General features: G+C 38.2%; 2 protein-coding genes across 3 annotated transcripts in view; both read left to right on the plus strand.

Moving 5' to 3' along the window:
- The window catches only part of GMCL1 (germ cell-less 1, spermatogenesis associated), a 46,659-nt gene extending 41,638 nt beyond the window's left edge, over positions 1-5,021 (plus strand). For both annotated transcript variants that reach the window (XM_060117735.1, XM_060117736.1), the window contains 2 exons: positions 218-305; positions 3,658-5,021. In XM_060117735.1, the coding sequence (XP_059973718.1) occupies positions 218-305; positions 3,658-3,786 (217 nt within the window). In that variant the 3' untranslated portion in view covers positions 3,787-5,021. The remainder of the gene's footprint in view (positions 1-217; positions 306-3,657) is intronic.
- Positions 5,022-9,887: 4,866 nt separating this feature from the next.
- On the plus strand, positions 9,888-18,046 carry SNRNP27 (small nuclear ribonucleoprotein U4/U6.U5 subunit 27). Its single transcript, XM_060117248.1, has 6 exons — positions 9,888-9,994; positions 10,984-11,104; positions 12,181-12,293; positions 13,102-13,181; positions 16,608-16,672; positions 17,639-18,046. Exons 1-6 carry the CDS (start codon positions 9,961-9,963, stop codon positions 17,691-17,693), a joined length of 468 nt encoding a protein of 155 aa, XP_059973231.1. The 5' UTR covers positions 9,888-9,960; the 3' UTR covers positions 17,694-18,046.
- The last annotated feature ends 8 nt before the right edge of the window (positions 18,047-18,054 follow it).

An 18,054-nucleotide genomic window follows, 5' to 3' on the forward strand; every position in this document is an offset into this window, starting at 1 on the left:
TTATATCTCAGATATGTATAATAGCACAAGCTTGTAAATCTAAATAGAACCAGTTTATAGTTTGAAAAGACTTTAAATTCTTAACAAATAAAAGACTTATAGAGAATTAAAAAAATTAAAAGACATAGAATATGGAAGAAAAAAGTAATAAAGTATTTTAAATTGATCTGTGCTTTAAAAAATCATTAGTTTTTGTGTGTGTGTGTTTTTATTCTAGATTACGTTTGGCTTCTTTTGATAGTAGTGGAAAACTAATATGTGGTAGAACAACTGGCTATCAAATACTTACACTTGAAAAGGACCAGGTATGTTTGATTGCCTTTCTGTTAATTTTCTCATTATAGTATTTGTCTTTTGACAAATTTATTATTTGTCTTTTGAAAATTCTTAAGTAGATTTAATGTTTGATTTAAAGATTGGTTTGAGAATTTTTTGAAGGTAAGTATGGAAGTACCATGTTCACTTTTGCATAATTTACTCCATTCTACCAGAAGTGTAACTAAGACCAAAAACAATAATAATGAAAAGAAAACACAATTTGATTTGAGGGGCAGAGCTGACAATAAGGAAATAATTATTCATCCTGAACATGATCTTCACAAAGTTATGAATCTTAATTGTTTTCTCCATTGTGTTCATTTATTTATACATTAATAACATATCTTAAAGACAATTCAGTATATCTCCATAGCTCCTAGATATTAAGCAAACATTATCCTCTAGCACAGTAGGTTTCTAAAATGATAGACATCTGTAATGTTCCCAAAATTATCTCTAAAGCCATTTGTTTCTTCATAAATCACATGCATGTAGAAGTTTCAAAATGTCATGATGAAAAAGTAAACCAGTTTCAAAAAGTAAAATGAGAGCTGTTAAAAATCAAGGATGTTTATTTCTAGTAAAGCTAACCACCATTCCGAAGGACATACTGTTTTAATAAAGGGTTTGGAGCCTATGGTTCACATAAATTATTAGAAGTTAGCAGTTTTCCTCAGACTGAAGAGACTCATAAAACATCAAAATTTAGCACTGCAAGGAACCTTGAAGTGATAGTTCTGACCTCACCTACCCTGTATGAGAACTCCTTTCACAGCATTCTTACGGAGGCTCCTCAACCATTGTTGGAACTCTTAGTGAGAGGGAGCTGACTCTGTCGTGTGGTAGGTGTAAGTGAGAAGGTAGGTACATAAGAAGATTCAAATCTGCCTCCATTGGAATTCTCTGTTGGTCCCTCTCACACCCTCTGGAGCTGCATGGACAATATCAATCTTTACCTTCAACCTGGAACTTCATTAAAAAACATTGTCATGGAGCTTCCCTGGTGGCGCAGTGGTAGAGAGTCCGCCTGCCGATGCAGGGGACACGGGTTCGTGCCCCGGTCCGGGAGGATCCCATGTGCCGCAGAGCAGCTGGGCCCGTGAGCCATGGCCACTGAGCCTGCGCGTCCGGAGCCTGTGCTCCGCAACGGGAGAGGCCACAACAGTGAGAGGCCCGTGTACCGCAAAAAAAACATGTCATGGCTCAAAGCACCCAGAGACTTAATTAAAAAGCACCAGGCCAAGACAGTAGTTGTATTCCTAGTGTTCCTTGATTTGTTCATTCAGCAAACATTTGTGTCCCTACTTCATGCTAGGTTCTATGCTAGGAGTGGAGGAAATAAAGAGGAGCTTATATAGCTAAGTAGAAGGAGAGGGATGGGCTCAAAGAGTGTGTAACGTTGAGGAAGACATCTCTAACCTTTACTGTGGGGTTGGGGACAGGTGTGGTTATTGGGGCAGGGGCAGAGACACAGTTCAGGGAAAACCTCTTCTGGAAAAGTTGACAAGTGAATGGATACCTGAACCAAGCCTCAGATGATGAGTAAGATAGAGGCAAGGGGGCTTCCCTAGTGGCGCAGTGGTTAAGAATCCGCCTGCCAATGCAGGGGACACGGGTTCAAGCCCTGGTCCAGGAAGATCCCACATGCCGTGGGGCAACTAAGCCCGCGCACCACAACTACTGAGCCTACGTGCCACAATTACTGAAGCCCGTGCGCCTAGAGCCTGTGCTCCGCAACAAGAGAAGCCACCGCAATGAGAAGCCCGTGCACCTCAACGAAGATTAGCTCCCACTCACCGCAACTAGAGAAAGCCCGCGTGCAGCAACAAAGACCTAATGCAGCCAAAAACAAACAAATTTAAAAAGAGGCAAGGCAGCACATGGGTCATTCAAGGAATGGAGGGGTTTGGAAGAGGAAGGGTTCAGTAGGTGTAGAGCCAGGGCGTGATGGGCTGTGGATGGAGTTTGGACTTTTTCCTGAGCTCCTTTAGAGAGCTATGGAAGGATTTTAGTTGAGGGGTTGCATATGTGTTTTATGTAGCTTATAGACGTTTGTTATAGAAAAAAAGAAAAGAAAAATAAGAAAAAAAAAGCATACATAGTCCACTGAGAGATGACACCGCCGACATTTTTTCATCACCTATATCTTTTTTCCAAAATTTTATCTTACTGTTAACTATTTTGTAGCCTGCTCTTTTTCCTCTTTGTTGTATATAGATAGCTTTTCTTGTCAATAAATATATATCCACAACATCATTTTTTAGATATACCATAATTTAAATAATGCTTTTTTGGATAAAGTTGATTTTTTTGTTTGTTTTTTTGTTTTTTCACTATTATAAAAAATGTACATGCATCTTTATATGTTTTTCTGATTTTTTAAAAGATGAATTCCACAAAGTGGAATTCTTGACAATTAAATGGTATATATATTTTCTAATGGCCAAATTGCCCTCCCAAAATACCGTCAACTTACACTCCCTCCAGTAGTACAGGAGAGCATACACAACAAAGTGTATCATCCTTTCTAGTCCTTCTCCCAATATAATGAGTGGAAACAAATCATTTATTTTAGTTTTCATTTGTTTGGTTTCTGATATAGTTTTTTTTTATATACTTATTGAACATATTGTGTAAATTGACAGTTTATATTGTTTGTTTTTTTAATTAAGGTGTTTGTTTTCTTGTTGATTTTAACACCTTTTATATATTAAGAATAATAACATTTGTGATATGCTATACTTTTTCCATTTTTGTAATTTATCTTTCAACCTTCATGAAACAATCTATCAATCTCTTCCTTTAATGAGTTCTTCTTTCGATGTGCTATTTAGGCCTTCTAACTGGGATTATATAGTCACCTGGGTTTTTTTTCCTATTCCTTTAATTTTTTTCATTGGAGTAATTTGATACATCTAAAGTGTATCAAATGTGTCAATGTATTTGAAATGCCATTTTTATCATATACTGTAAGTCCTTATATACTTGGTTTCATATCTGAGATTTCTGTTTTACTGATTTTATTGTGGAGACAATAATGTTTTTTTTTAATTAGACTCACTTTAAAAAGAATTTTATTACAAGTAATGCAAATTCACCTTCACCCTTCTCTTTTCAAAAATCCCTGGGTTCTTTGTGCATGATTATTCTTCTCTATGGGATATAGAATCATTTTGTCCAGTTTCCTCTCTCTTTGAGATTTGAGCAGTGACTCTCAGACTCCAGATGCATACTTTTAACCACCATACTAACCTTCAGTTTACTCAATTCAACAGTTTGGTTCTCTGTTTTATTTTTATATATTACTATTATTATTAAAGCAACAAATTTGTTTTATAGGAACAAGTAGTGATGAACTTGGACAGCAGGCTTCTGAGCTTCCCTTTATATATCTGCTGTAACTTCCTGTATATATCGCCAGAAAAAAGAACTGAAAATAATCATCATCCAGAAAATCCAGAAAACTGAGGATCTCATCAGTTGGAAACAGTAGCACTTTGTAAACTTTTTTGGCCAGCTTTAATTTAATGGCCCTGCAGATATTCACATCTAAGGTGACTAACAGTGACAAAGGCCTTATGAACTGTTCAGATAATACAGAAGACTATTCTTATCCTCATTACATTTCTATGCATATATCAAAAAACATTTTAAAGCCAAGAAAATATCCGTCAAACCGTTTGTTATAAAGATGTCGACTCATGCTTTTTAATTTGGCATCAGTAGAAAATTGCCGTAGGTAAATTTCACATTTCTCTGCAACCAAATATAGAGTTAATTTTTAGATTGAACTTTGATCCTACCTAATGTTAGTGAACCTCAATTATCCATCTGTAAGTTTTATTTTTATTTGGCTAAAAGAGTGGTAAAGGAATAATTTGGCCAATTATAAATGCTGTTTCAGTTGGTGTGTTTAAAGCTGTCCTTTAATTTTTTCAACTGCTCTTTATGATTCCTCCTCCTAGTCGAATATTCTTCCAATCTATATATGTTTTTAATCATTAAATTTTTTTTCATGGTTTTGAAGACTGGGGAACTTTTTCTTTAACTTAAGCATTTTCATGCTATTTTATTTTGCTTTTTATTGATATTTAGCTTTACTAGGATTTTAACAACAAAAAAATCAGGTTCAGACTTTCAAATGAACTTGGATGGGGGAGAAAATCAGTTGGATTCTGAGGATATTCCTTTGCCTTACATGGTCTCTTCTTTGACATTCTGTACAACTCTATTATTAGGTACAGATTATTTATGTACCAAATATTACACTTTAAACATTCTCATATTCTGTGATCTTTTTATTTATGTTCAAATTTTAATTGGGAATCCTATTTCCTACTTAAGCTCAGGACTTTATAACCTATCAATTGAGTGCCTTTGAGTTACACATGCTATTAGAAATCTCATAGTAAATGTAAATAAGGTTGGAGGATATCATATAGAAGCTGATAATAAAACATTAATGTACAAATAGAACTTATTTTTGTCAAAAATGAGATGTACATTTGTCATGATTTATATATGTTGGTTTCTTGTGTTTACTGCTGTTTTGAAAATAGCCATGCTCATCGTCTTTCCAGTCAAAGTGAGTACTTTTTGTGGTTAATGTATATTTTTAGTATGTTTTAAGAAAAATGGGAATTACTTTTGTGTATCTGTACAAATAAATACCCATTTGGAAAAAAGGATCAACTATTATATAAAATGACCAAAAAAAAAAATTAGTTGAAACAAGAATTTTTTTTCCAAGTTAGATTTTTTCCAATTAGATTTAACTTTTAGAATTTATTGCTAGTTTTTCTTCCATAGTGATATGTCCATAGATTCATAAATCACTTTTGTCCTTTCAAAATTCATCTTCATGGTAAATTTAAAGGAAGCTTTTAAATGTCTTCCCTATCTCCACCCCTAGAACTGTAGTAAAAAATCCAATAATTTGGCTGTATTGAGGCTTCATTTCTTGTTTTTGTATTTGGCTATAACTATATCTCTTCCATGAGATGCTTTTGGTTTTTTCTATCTTATGGTAACATCAGAGGTTCCTCACCCTTACATATTAAAAAGTATAAATACCAAACAAATTGAATTCTTTGAATAATTGAATTTTTCCAAATCTTGGGAGTAAAGATACTTAAAATTTGAGTATATTAGTGAGTAAAATTATTTCATTTCACTTATAGGAATTAATCAAATTGGAATTACATATGGTTCCTGTCCATTCTTTGTTTCCTGGCCAAATTGCTTATGTCATTCACAGATAAAATAAATATTTGTTCAGTCATAAGTAGGTTGTGTTCTCATTGGAGAAACTGGTAATTGTCAGCTAGTACTTCACATTGATAGTAAAGATCTGCTTTTGTTTTCTTACCAAATACTTTAATGTTTGCATACTTTTCATTCTTTATAATTGGAATATTTCAATAAATATTAAAAGTGTCAGCTGAAGTATCATATAAACTATTATATATGAAGGTGTTTGTCAGCTTTTGCCTTATAACCTTTGCCAAGTCTTTTTTTAAGCTGCAAGGGCTAGAAAACAATATTTATCCACTAATAATTATTTTTACTTGGCTATCAGTAAAGAAGAGGTCCTTAGGAGAAAATGTTCTAGAGTTCCATGCTAAATTATTAAAGAGAGATATGAGTGTACCTTTCCTTTTTTTTTTTTCTTAAATAAATTTGGCTTGAAACTTAGCAAGGTAGGCAAAATTAAATGAATGTTGTAGTCATTAGCTTTTTAACCAAGTGTTTAGCAGCCAACATTTTAGCGCATTTCAAGTCTTTAAATAGGATTCATTGCCATCATTAATGAGCAGATTTCAAAATCAAATGCAAAATTAGGGTTACCAAGAGTCACTTTGGCTATCTAAATTTAAGTTAATTGAAATTAAATAAAATTTATTAAAATTTACTTCCTCAATCACACTAGACCCATTGTAAGTGCTTAGTTAACCACGTGTAACTAGTGTCTACTGTATTGGACAGTGCAGATATAGAATATTTCCATCATTGCAGAAAGTTCTGTCCAACAAAGGTGATCTAGAATATTAGACTGTTAACGCTGAAACTGTGTCAGGAGTTATATTCCCTTAAAGATGAACCCATGTAAAGGATAGAAAGGATAATAGAGCCAGGGGTGCATATGGTAGATAACTTGTCAATCACCTAGAATGATGTGTTGAATCATAATTTCAAGCAATGTGTACCTAAATCACTTGACTACATTAAAAAACAAAAGTCATTGTACAGTTTCATCCCAACCACAGAGTTTGCAGTTCTTCCCAAAGTCCACGGTACAGGGATACAAAAGCAAAAAAACCTCAGACATCATCACTGTTAACTAGTGGTCAGACTGCATCTAAATTAGGGGGGAAATTACTGACTCAACATGCATCCATTTGTAATGATAAAGTAGGATACTTTTGTAAAGGCTGGTGATTTTACATAAAATAGGACTAGAAGAGGTAAAACAAAGTTTAACCAAGGCTAAAGATAGTACATTTGCCAGAATCACAGATGGTTAATGTTGATTCTTATGTAAAGTACATACATACTTTACAGCTTGCCTTTACTGAAAAATTGCTGTCCGGCTGGGGAGGGAAGTTATAAGCAAGTGTGATCACAAGTGTTGACAGTACCCCAGCCCTACTCCACTCAAAACCCATTAAAATGGCCATTAGAATGAGAGAAACTCAGGTATTGAAAACAGGATTTTTCTTCCAGATACAGTGCTGGGTAATCTGCATTCTGAGAGCAGGCAACTTGATCAGTAAATAAGGAAGCCCTAGCAGAATACACTTTCTCTCCCACATCTTGAAGGGGGAGGAGCCACTTAGAGACATACCACTTCTTTTCCTGCCTATGGTTAATCTCAGGGCTGTCCCTTTAGGAAACTTACTCCTTCGGTTTTTTTCTTTCTCTTTTGTACTTTACTTTTCTTTCCCTCTATGCTCACACCAATATTTTAAACATGCTTAAGTTTCCCCCATCTTTGAAAAACCTTCTATATTTACCTCCACCCACTGCCATATTTTGCCCTGCATAAGCCAGACTTCTCAAGAGGGTTATGCAGGGAATTCCCTGGTGGTCCAGTGGTTAAGACTCTGCGCTTTCACTGCCTTTCATTGCCATGGACCTGGGTTCGATCCCTGGTGGCAGAGCTAAGGTGCCACAAGTCGTGTGGTGCAGCCAAAAAAAACCACAAAAGGTTATACAAGTTCTCTCTCCACTGCAAAAGCCATTCACAACCCAACTCCACTAAAACTGAGTCAGCAAAGATTTTGTTGCTAAATCCTTTAGGTTAGATGTGGGTTTTTTTTTTTTTTTCATTCCTTTTAACATTTAAAATTAACCGCTTTGTTCTCCTTAAAAACAGCAGCCTTCTCTTAAAACTTCTCTGACCTCACACTCAATGGGTTTTCCTTCTCTTTCTCTGGCTCCCCCTTAGTCTCCTTTTGGGGTTCTTCCTCTAGCTGTCTCCAGGCCCTTTTCTCTCAGCCTCCCCAGGGTGGTTTCATGCACTCTCATGGCTTCAAATGAACATCTATGTTCTGACGATTCCTTTCTTTGGAATCAAAAAATCAGCCTAGATCTCTCTTGCAAGCTCCAGATAACACATCTAGTTGGCATCTCCTTTTGGATGTTCAGAATGGCACCTCAGATTAGTATGTCCAAGATCTGAACATATGGTCTTTACCCAAAACTTACATTATGTGCCTTAGCAAATGATGCTACCATCTACCCAGTTGCACAAACCAGAAACCTGGATGTCATTGTTGAATCTTATAATTCTCTCATTCTCTGCCTCCAAAAATCAAGTTTTTCCAGTTTTATCAATTATTTCTCAAATTCAGCCACTTTTCACCTTACGTACTGATACCACTCTAGTACAGGCCACTGAAGTTTCCAATCTAGATTATTGTACCATCCTCCCTAGGTGTTCTCCCCCTGTAGTCAAGTCTCCAGTTACCCAAAGTGTTCTCTGAATAAACTCAAATGTGATTCCCTCCGGTCCTCAAAGCCCTGCAAAGGCTATTGCTTTTGCCTCAGGATAACTCTACCATTGCTTACAAGGCTTCTAGTCTTGTCTTTACATTTCACTCCTTGCTGCCTAGGTGGCTGCCATACTTCTTTAGTTCTCTACTTTTAGCCTGTCTGCTCCCTTGCCTCTTGCCCTGGCATATGCAGTCTCCTCTGCCCAATCTGTTCCACCTGTCCACACCACAAAAGTCACCCCATTTGACCTGGCTAATTTCTACTCATCCCTAAGGTCTTGTTTGGACATCATTTCCTCCTGGAAACTTCTCTTGAGAAGCTTTCCCCTCAAACCAGTTAGGTACCCACTTTATGTGCATTCATAATATCTTGTTCTGCCCCTCTCAATGCATCTGGACACTACTTGTTTGTATCCCACACTGGACTGCAAGCTACTCGAGAGCAGAGGGTTTTTTTTCATTGATTAATCCTCTGGCACATAGGTGTGCAATAAACATTTGTGTGAATAATTGTATTAATCATGCCTTTCTTTCTTTCATTTTCTGCTGTTTTGACATCTGGGGCCTTGCTGAGACTGCCCTTCCCAGGGCTTGCTAATTTCTAGAGATAGCAAAAGACTCCCCTTCTGAGTGTGCCTTTCATATGCAAACCAGCCAGGGGAAAGCCTGTACTCTCCAACCACCTCCTTTATCAAGCTCACAAGCCAAGGCATTTTTCCTCTGCTATAATGACCCCAGGGCCAGGTAACAACAGCTCTGGACAGCCCCTAAATCCCAAGGCCCGCTGTAATTATTCAAACTAGTCAGTCAATTATTCAAACTCGTCAGTCTTAAACCTACTTAGCCTGCTTCCCAGCCTCTGCTATTCCCTCCCACAAAACTCAGTAAAAGCTCTCAACCAGGGCCTCCCTGGTGGCGCAAGTGGTTGAGAGTCCGCCTGCCGATGCAGGGGATATGGGTTCGTGCCCTGGTCTGGGAGGATCCCATATGCCGCGGAGCGGCTGGGCCCGTGAGCCATGGCCGCTGGGCCTGCGCATCCGGAGCCTGTGCTCCGCAACGGGAGAGGCCACAACAGTGAGAGGCCCACATACCGCAAAAAGAAAAAAAAAAAAAAAAAAAGCTCTCAACCATGCTTTCTTTCCCCTTTCCCCCTCTGCCTCCTGACCCACCCTAGTTCTTCCCCGGGTGGACTTAAAACTATTTGCGTCTGCTATGTTTACAATTGGTTTGGTATGAAATATTTCATGCATGTGGACAAGGCAGTCGGAAAGAAAAATGGGGGGTGGGGAGGAATGAGAACTGTGTTAGGGTGGTTTATATATGGCTTTTTCCAGACATTTCTATATCAGGCAACACATTTTAACGCCCACCGTGGACAAAGAAGATGGGGAAGCCACCTCGAAACGGGGGTTGAAAGAGCAGACAGGATAACTGCTCTCAACGAAAACTCCGGGCTCGGAAGAGGCGGTATCGGGCCGGGTCCGCGTGATTCTGCGCAAGAGCAGCACAGCCCACCTTCCTTAGAAGCCGGAACCCTGGAGACTCGTTTCGACGCTTCCCAGGCTGCAGGGAAAGCTCAGTTCCCAGCCCTCCCGGAAGTTGTTGCACAGTCGTTTCCGGGGCGGTGTGAGGTTGGGGAGGACTCCGAATGGGTCGCAGCCGCAGCCGGTCCCCGCGGAGGGGTAAGTCCAGAAGCAGTTCTGAGGGTCTGGGGCTCGGTCGAAGACCCGTCCCCCCTTTTGTTCCCAGTCTAAGGGCCGCGGAGAGGGGGGACCTTTTCTCAGGAGGAGAAGAGAGGGAGTGGATGGGGAACGAAGACCTGGGCCCTACACGCTTCAGCCCTCGGATTTGAAGGCAGTTTTTTTCCGAAGTTGGGGTTTCGCCGACCCTTTGTCACCCTCATACAGTAACTTTTGTTGTCCTTGTGACTGGGGAGTGTAGTCAGGCCACGGTTCCCTTAATTTCTGGGTAACCGATTGCAAGTCATTCAGCCTTCCTGCGTCCGAGTTCCCGTAATTAGACATTGGGGGTAATATTGCTTACCTTTAAAAACTGAAGTGAGAATTGATGCCACACTGCGTAACATGCAGCATGTGATACCGCCAGGTTCTTAAATGCTCAGTGTTTCCTTCCCAGTTTATAGTAGGGAAATCGATGGTTAGGAGTTTGCGTGCAGGGAGCTCACCTCGTAATGTTTTCTGGCCCATGAAGCGGGTAGTGAGAGGTAGAGAAGCCAGGACTTGGATTGGGAGATGTCATGTAGTCCCTCGATTCTGCCCCATCGTTAGTTTTTATCACCTTCAGCTAATCAGGGTTGATCTTAAAAGTTAAATGAGCCCTCGAGCCACAAAGGGCTATTGAGCACTTAACATGTTCTCAATCGGAATTGAGAACTGCTGTTTAAGTGTCGAATACACACCGGATTTCCTTGATTTAATGCGGAAAAAAGAAAGAATAAAGTGTCTATTTTTTTATAAGGAGCACATGTTGAAATGCTAATAGTTTGGATATATTGGGTTAAATCTATACTGTTAAAATTAATTTCATGCGTCTTTTTAATTTTTTTAATGTGACATCTAGAAATGGCGCGCTTTATATTACTATTGGTCGGCGCAGCATCCAGTAGATGTGGGAGGTAATTTTCGGCTCTACAATTTTGTGTTTATAATAGAGCGTAGGCGGTCCCGGTCCACCTCCCGAGAGAGAGAACGCAGGCGCCGAGAAAGGTCCCGGTCACGAGAGCGAGATCGGAGAAGAAGCCGCTCTCGATCCCCGCACAGAAGACGTTCCAGGTGAGTGCAGAAAATAACCAGAAGTTTTACCACAGCTTTGTAGTCGCTGCGCTTGACTCTGTTATTATCACTTACAAAGGCACTTATAATTTCATGAAATGAGGGGAACTTTATCCCACTTTATTCTAAACCTAACATTCCCATTGATAAAATGGGGTTGATAACATTCCACATAGTAGAGTTGCTGTGAGGAGTAAATGAGAAATAATACATGAAAAGCACTTAGCTTAGCAAGAGTAAGAAATAAGTGTTTTGTATTTTTGTCTTATTTTTTTAATTAACTTTTGGTGATAATAATTTATTCAAGTATATAATCAAGAATGTGAGATCTTGGTGTATATGTATAACTGATTTACTTTGTTATAAAGCAGAAACTAACACACCATTGTGAAGCAATTATACTCCAATAAAGTTGTAAAAAAAAAAAAGAATGTGAGATCTTGGAAGAATCTTAGAAGTGGACTCTGGTTCTTTTTTTTTTTTTTTTTAATAAATTTATATATTTATTTATTTTTGGCCGCATTTGGTCTTTGTTGCTGCATGCAGGCTTCTTATTGTGATGGCTTTTCTTGTTGCGGAGCACCGGCTCCAGGCACGCAGGCGTCAGTAGTTGTGGCTCACGGGCTTTAGAGCGCAGGCTCAGTAGTTGTGGTGCACAGGCTTAGTTGCTCCATGGCATGTGGGATCTTCCTGGCCCAGGGATCGATCCCGTGTCCCCTGCATTGGCAGGTGGATTCTTAACCACTGCGCCGCCAGGGAAGTCCTTGGACTCTGATTCTTAATAAGCATCAGACACGTTTGTTTGTTTTGTTGCTTTTTTCTGCCTTACAGAAAGATTTTTTGCCCTAGCTATACTGAGTGTAACTGATGATTAAACAATAAATAATTTTTTGTTAACAATCAGGGCCTAGGCAGAACCTTCTTCCTCATTCTGCTTTGGGGAACAAATTCCTGGTGCTCTAAAGCCTGGCTTTTGTTTAGCCTTTACCTTGCAGGCACTCATGTATATCTGTGCTCATCAACACAAGTCACCAGGTATGTCTCTGTTTCTGACATCTTTACTTATTAAATTTTAGGTCCCCAAGACGACATAGATCCACATCTCCTTCCCCTTCTCGACTAAAAGAAAGAAGAGATGAGGAGAAGAAAGAAACAAAAGAAACAAAGAGCAAAGAACGTCAGATAACTGGTAATGTTATTAGATAAATAACTGTAGGAAAAGCACAGCCATGTTTAGATAACTTCAGTTATGATGAAATTATAAAAGTATAATTTTTGAACATTTAACTATTAAGTTTTTTATAGTGTTCATTGCATGTAGTTTTGAGATGTTGTTTTAATTGTACCTTAGTTGCTGATTATCTGGTGCTCTAGATACAAGGACAGTTAAAAACATGAGAATATTATATTTTGGAAGTATCGTCAAAACTAGTGTTCTGTCTGATATTAAAGGTGGTCCTTCCTAAAGGCTCCAAGCATGTCCTTTTTAAAATATTTATTTATTTATTTTTGGCTGCGTTGGGTCTTTGTTGCCGTGTGGGGGCCACCCTTCATTGCAGTGCATGGGCTTCTCATTGCGGTGGACTCTCTTGTTGCAGAGCACGGGCTCCAGGCACGTGGGCTTCAGTAGTTGTGGCTCGCGGGCTCTAGAGCGCCGGCTCAGCAGTTGTGGTGCAGGGGCTTAGTTGCTCTGCGTCATGTGGGATCCTCCCAGACCAGGGATCTAACCTGTGTCCCCTGCATTGGCAGGCAGATTCCTGTCCCCTGTGCCACCAGGGAAGCCCCCAAGCATGTCCTTTTAAGCAGTCTCTTAGATGGAGGATGGAGAGTGCAATCCTTCCTCGCCCCTTGAGTTATATGCTATCCAAATTGAGGAGTTTCTTTCATTAAACTCAAGTCTTTAGCTAATTGTTTAGTGTATTCTCTGCTGGTAAGCCACCTCTCTTTTTATATGTATAGAATGATAGAGTTTAAAATTTTGTCACTTATTTTTGTAGAGGAAGACTTGGAGGGCAAAACAGAGGAAGAAATAGAAATGATGAAGTTAATGGGATTTGCCTCCTTTGACTCCACAAAAGTAAGTAAAACATGTAGCCAGTTAAGTATTCTTATTTGAATTGATCTGTCCTATTTTTTCCATATTCTTTTACTATCACTTGTAATTTCTTCCACTGATACAAGTTTTTTGTTAGAAGACAGTGGCTATCTGTGTGAAGGGATTTGAAAGCAAAGAGAAGGAAGTGGTGAGCTGCCATTGGAATTCAGGGAGTATTTGCCTGGGATATTTGAGTTAGATCTTAAAGGGCCAGTAGAGGTGATCAGACAAAGAAGAGGAGGAAGATCATTTGAAACAGAGGGAAAAGCTCATGACAATGCCATGTAGGCATTAAAGAGCATAGAGTATTGTGGGAATTTCAAATTCAGTGACTAGTGAAAGCCTGTTGGTGGGCTGGTGGCTACGAATGAGGCTAGAAATAGAGGTGGGAGGCAAATCGCAGAAGGCTTGTGATATCTTTAGCCATGCTGAGGAACTTAGAGTTGATTCTTTAAGTGATGAGAGGAAGCAGTGGTTTTTAAGCAAGGGAGTAACAGATTATATGTGTGTTTTAGAATGATGATCTGGGGCTTCATGGAGGACAAATGGGAGGCTGAGAGAACTGCCGTCGTGCAGTGAAAGATGATGAAGGCCTGAACTGAGAAGAGGGGCTGGAATATTGAGAACCATTCAGGAACCAGAGTTAGTGGTGGTGGGATGGAGGTGAGTAGTCAGTGATGACTCTGAAGTGTCAGGCTGATAGGGTTAACCAAAGAAAGGATTATAGGAAGGGGAAGTGCTGTGAAACAGAACGAAGTGCAGCTGCCAGATAAAGATGGCATTGCGTAGTTGCATGCATATCTCATAGCTCAGAAGAGGGGTTGACAGGAGTTTGAATGCTCTCTAAGCCCTGACCATAATCCTGGAGAGAATAAGGAAGTAGGGGAGGCAAAAGCGGGAGGGATTGTGGAGAGGGAGATGAAGAGAGGGAGGTGGGAGAGAGATAGGGAGATAGGGAAGTAGGCAAAGGGGAGATGGAGGGAGAGAGGAAATTGAATGAAGAGAGAAGGGAGGATAGAGAGGGGAAGCTAGTAAGGATAGGCAGGGAGAGTGTGTGTGGAGAGAGAGAAAATATATTTTTAAAACTTTCTTTTATAGAATTTTAAGTCCTTTTAATTTTGCAAATTGAAGTTGGAATTTTTGAGGAGAGTTGTCAAAAATAATCCACTTCCCCTAATCTTGTGTTCCATTGAGTTGTGAATGGAGTGGGGTAATCTCAGGTGCTATAAGAGTTTCTTTCTAACTGATGTGATTATGTGGGGCTCCCATGTATTTTTTTAAATGACACTGTATGACCTAAGAGGAGTACTAGAGGCATGACTGTTTTGAGGTGAGAAAATTAAGAATGCGCTCTTGTTCTCACAAATGGTTATGTGAAGTGAACCCCATTTTAGAATTTAATGCAGTTTATGTCTCAGGTTTTTTTCTTGAATATACCAAACCCTTATTTGTTATTCAGAAGAGCATTTTATGAGTGAACTGGTTTATTAATACATATATTGGGTGAATAAGAATATCTCCAAAATGAGACAACTAAATAATAAGTTTTTAGAATAGTGAAGGACCTTCACTATTAGAATTCTTTTCTCTTTTGGTTTTACTGTTGCTGGATGTTATGTTTGAAATTCCTGAGAATCAAATGTAAAGATGGAGCCACTACTTTTAAATATAGTCTTTTAAATGTTTGTGTATAAAGGAGAAATTAGGTGAGAATTTATAGATCCCATAAAAATTATGGAGTACCATAAGAACAAATGATGTCAGTTGTTTTTTTAATGTCATCTACAAGGATGTTAATTTAATTTGTATGCAGTTGGCTTCATGACTATCAGTTACAAAGTCTCTCAGCTCATTTGTATTTTTCAGTAATGTGTATCTTGTGATATTTCATCATTAATCTGTGGTGGAACCTCTTCATATGCCAATGTAGTCACTTATTTTCCCTTCCCTTTTAGCATTCTAAAAAGTTTCAAAGTTTGGTTATGCTTATTAATGGATAATTTTCTATTCCAGCATGTAAATGAGAAGAGGGCTAATAATATACAACTCTACAAATAGTTTTCAAAAATCAGAAAACCTTTAGTAACTGAACTTAGTAAAAAGGTTAACATCATTTACTTCTTTTTTTCCAAGTCATGCCTACCTCCTATTCTTGGGAGGTTAAAATAATACACCTTAAGTAATTTACTCCGTAGTCCCCCGGCCCCCAAAATGCAGTGAAAACAGGAATAGAAAAGGAAGACCAAATATACTTGTTTTAGCTCAACTTCAAATATATACATACCTCACCTGTGCATGCCAGTGGATGAGAATCCTTTTTTTCGGCCTAACACAGATATCTAATAAGTATGCTAAAGGTACTCAGGGTACACGCCCGTGAGTAATAATAGGGGAGGGAGGTTATGTGTGTGTTCCTGCACATGCACTCACGGTGGCATTAACTGGCAGTGTTCATACATTTAACAGTCATTTTCTGAGTACCTGCAAGTGCAGTAGCCTAGGATGTGACAGTTGCAAAGGCCACTCACAGCCATATCCCTCCATCAAGCTCCATATGAGCTTGCAGTCTGATGGGAAATAACCTCGTGTATATGATGTTATACATCATGATCATGCAGAGTAGAAAATGCAGGGTATTGTGAGGAAAGCACAGTTCACATTCTATGGGAGTTAGAGAAGAGGGTGCTTCCTGGCAGCTGGATCATTTGAATTGGGCCTTGAAGGATGCATAAGAACCAGATGGTTGAAGATTGGATGGGGGTTGGGAAGGCAATTCAGGCATGAGGAACAGAAAGTGGAACAGGTTGACTCAAAAGACCCATAAAGGAGTTACTGGAAAAAAAAAAAAAAAGTCCGAGATACAAGTGATACAACATTAGCATCTGTTATTCTGATTCTTGATTTAAAAATCAAAGCTTCAAGGCCTATGTAAGAAATGGGATTTAGATAGGAATTGGTGACTGATTTGAGAATGCCATCAGTTAAGGTCATAAGTTAAATTTTTGCGAATGGATTTTTCTAGAGAAAATATCCATAACTTGTATTTGGTTTTGAAGAATTCTTTGACCAGAAAAGGTGAGGCTCTGCTACCCACTTTCCCTGTATGTCTTGCACATAATACATATACCATGAGTGTTTGTTGAATATTGGTTTATTTGCTTATGTGTGACTATAAAAAATGTGAACAGAGAGTTATAACGCTTGGGAGATCATGGGATATCATCAGGATCTGAAAATTCTTTAACTCATTGGACTACCTCATGCTTAAATGAGTCTTGCCATTTAAGAGGGTCTGTGGGATGCAGCTCTTTGATCAAGGCATATAATATGTTCTTTCTCTGGTGTGTTGTTTGCTTGTTTGTTTGTGTGTGTTTTGTTTTTTGGTTTTTGTTTCTTGCTTTTCTCCAGGGGAAAAAGGTGGATGGCTCTGTAAATGCCTATGCCATAAATGTGTCTCAGAAGAGGAAGTATAGGTATGCATAGCTGCCATTATTATGTTTGAACTAATATAAATTATATGCTTGGGAAAGAATTTTTTATGGGATAATGATGTTTGTAGGAAATGTAGCAGTTTTCCAAACAGTCCCTTACTTTAATAGTTTCCATATTGTCCCTTGTTTTAATCTGCCTTGTTTATATTCTTGTATGTTAAAATAGTTTCCCATTTACATGTGAACTAGTAACTTATAAAGAAGGGTAGTTGGCTTAAATATTTTAGGGCTCTAAGTAGTTCTTTCTTCAAAATAACATAGTCTCAAGTCTTTAGGCTTTAATTTCATTATAATTATAGGTTTTAAAATAGATTCCTCCTGAATTATTTACCTAACTTGATTGTATAAGGATTTCAACTGTAAATATCCTTCTGTTAAATATAGGTATATTTTATTAATACCACAGAACAAACCAATCCATACTTGAAATCTCACTGGATGAATGGAAAAGTCATGACATCTTCAAACATTGCCTTTCTCTCTACATTTATCACTGATAAAAGACTAATATTCCAATTAATTTAGAATATGAGTAGTGTGATTTGAGACTGCTGTGAGTTAAAGTACCAGAATCATCAACAGTCCATTGTAAAATTACCTTCAATTAAGGTCTTATGGGGAGAACTAGTACAGTGTGAAATCAGATTTGCTTGATGGGTATGTATTTTGAAACTCTTCTCTATTTCCTTAAACTAGCTAGGTGTTTAGTGTTACCTAAAATAAATATGGATTTTTAGTTGATTTTTTTTAAAGTCTGTAGAATCTTCCCAAATAATATTGGAAGTATATTTCCGTACCTCTATTTGGATTTTAACTTTGAATACTTCTTTCCCTAGACTTTGCCATTTTAAAAATGGTTTATAGGTTTAATTTCTGAAGCAAGTGATTACTTCTTTTGTAAGACAAATCCAGAATTGTTTTTAATGACAATAAATTTTCTCATCATAGGCAGTACATGAATCGAAAAGGTGGATTCAACAGACCTTTGGATTTCATTGCATGAGAATTGAAATATTGAAGAATGATTTTTTTCCCCTCACCTTGATCAGAACAGTGGATTTTGTATTTTGTATTTAATATTCATCAAAACGGGATCACAGTCCCTCCTCCTTGTAAAGTAAGAAAATTTTATTTATGATGTGTGTAGTCCACTTACCCTGCCTCAAAAAAAGGTCAAATACTACATTTTTTTCCTTTAGGAAATTTCATTTGGGGCAATCATCAACCCCATTTTTTTGTCCTTATTCCTATGGAAACTGTATATGTCTTCTTCTTGGATGCTCTTTATGACTTTTTAAAACACATAAGAGTAATTTGGAAGTAAGTTTCTCAAATAAAACAATATTTTTACCCTTTTGTATTTG

This window comes from Mesoplodon densirostris, chromosome 14, assembly GCF_025265405.1.
Source record: "Mesoplodon densirostris isolate mMesDen1 chromosome 14, mMesDen1 primary haplotype, whole genome shotgun sequence".
In the NCBI taxonomy this organism is placed as follows: Eukaryota; Metazoa; Chordata; class Mammalia; order Artiodactyla; family Ziphiidae; genus Mesoplodon; species Mesoplodon densirostris.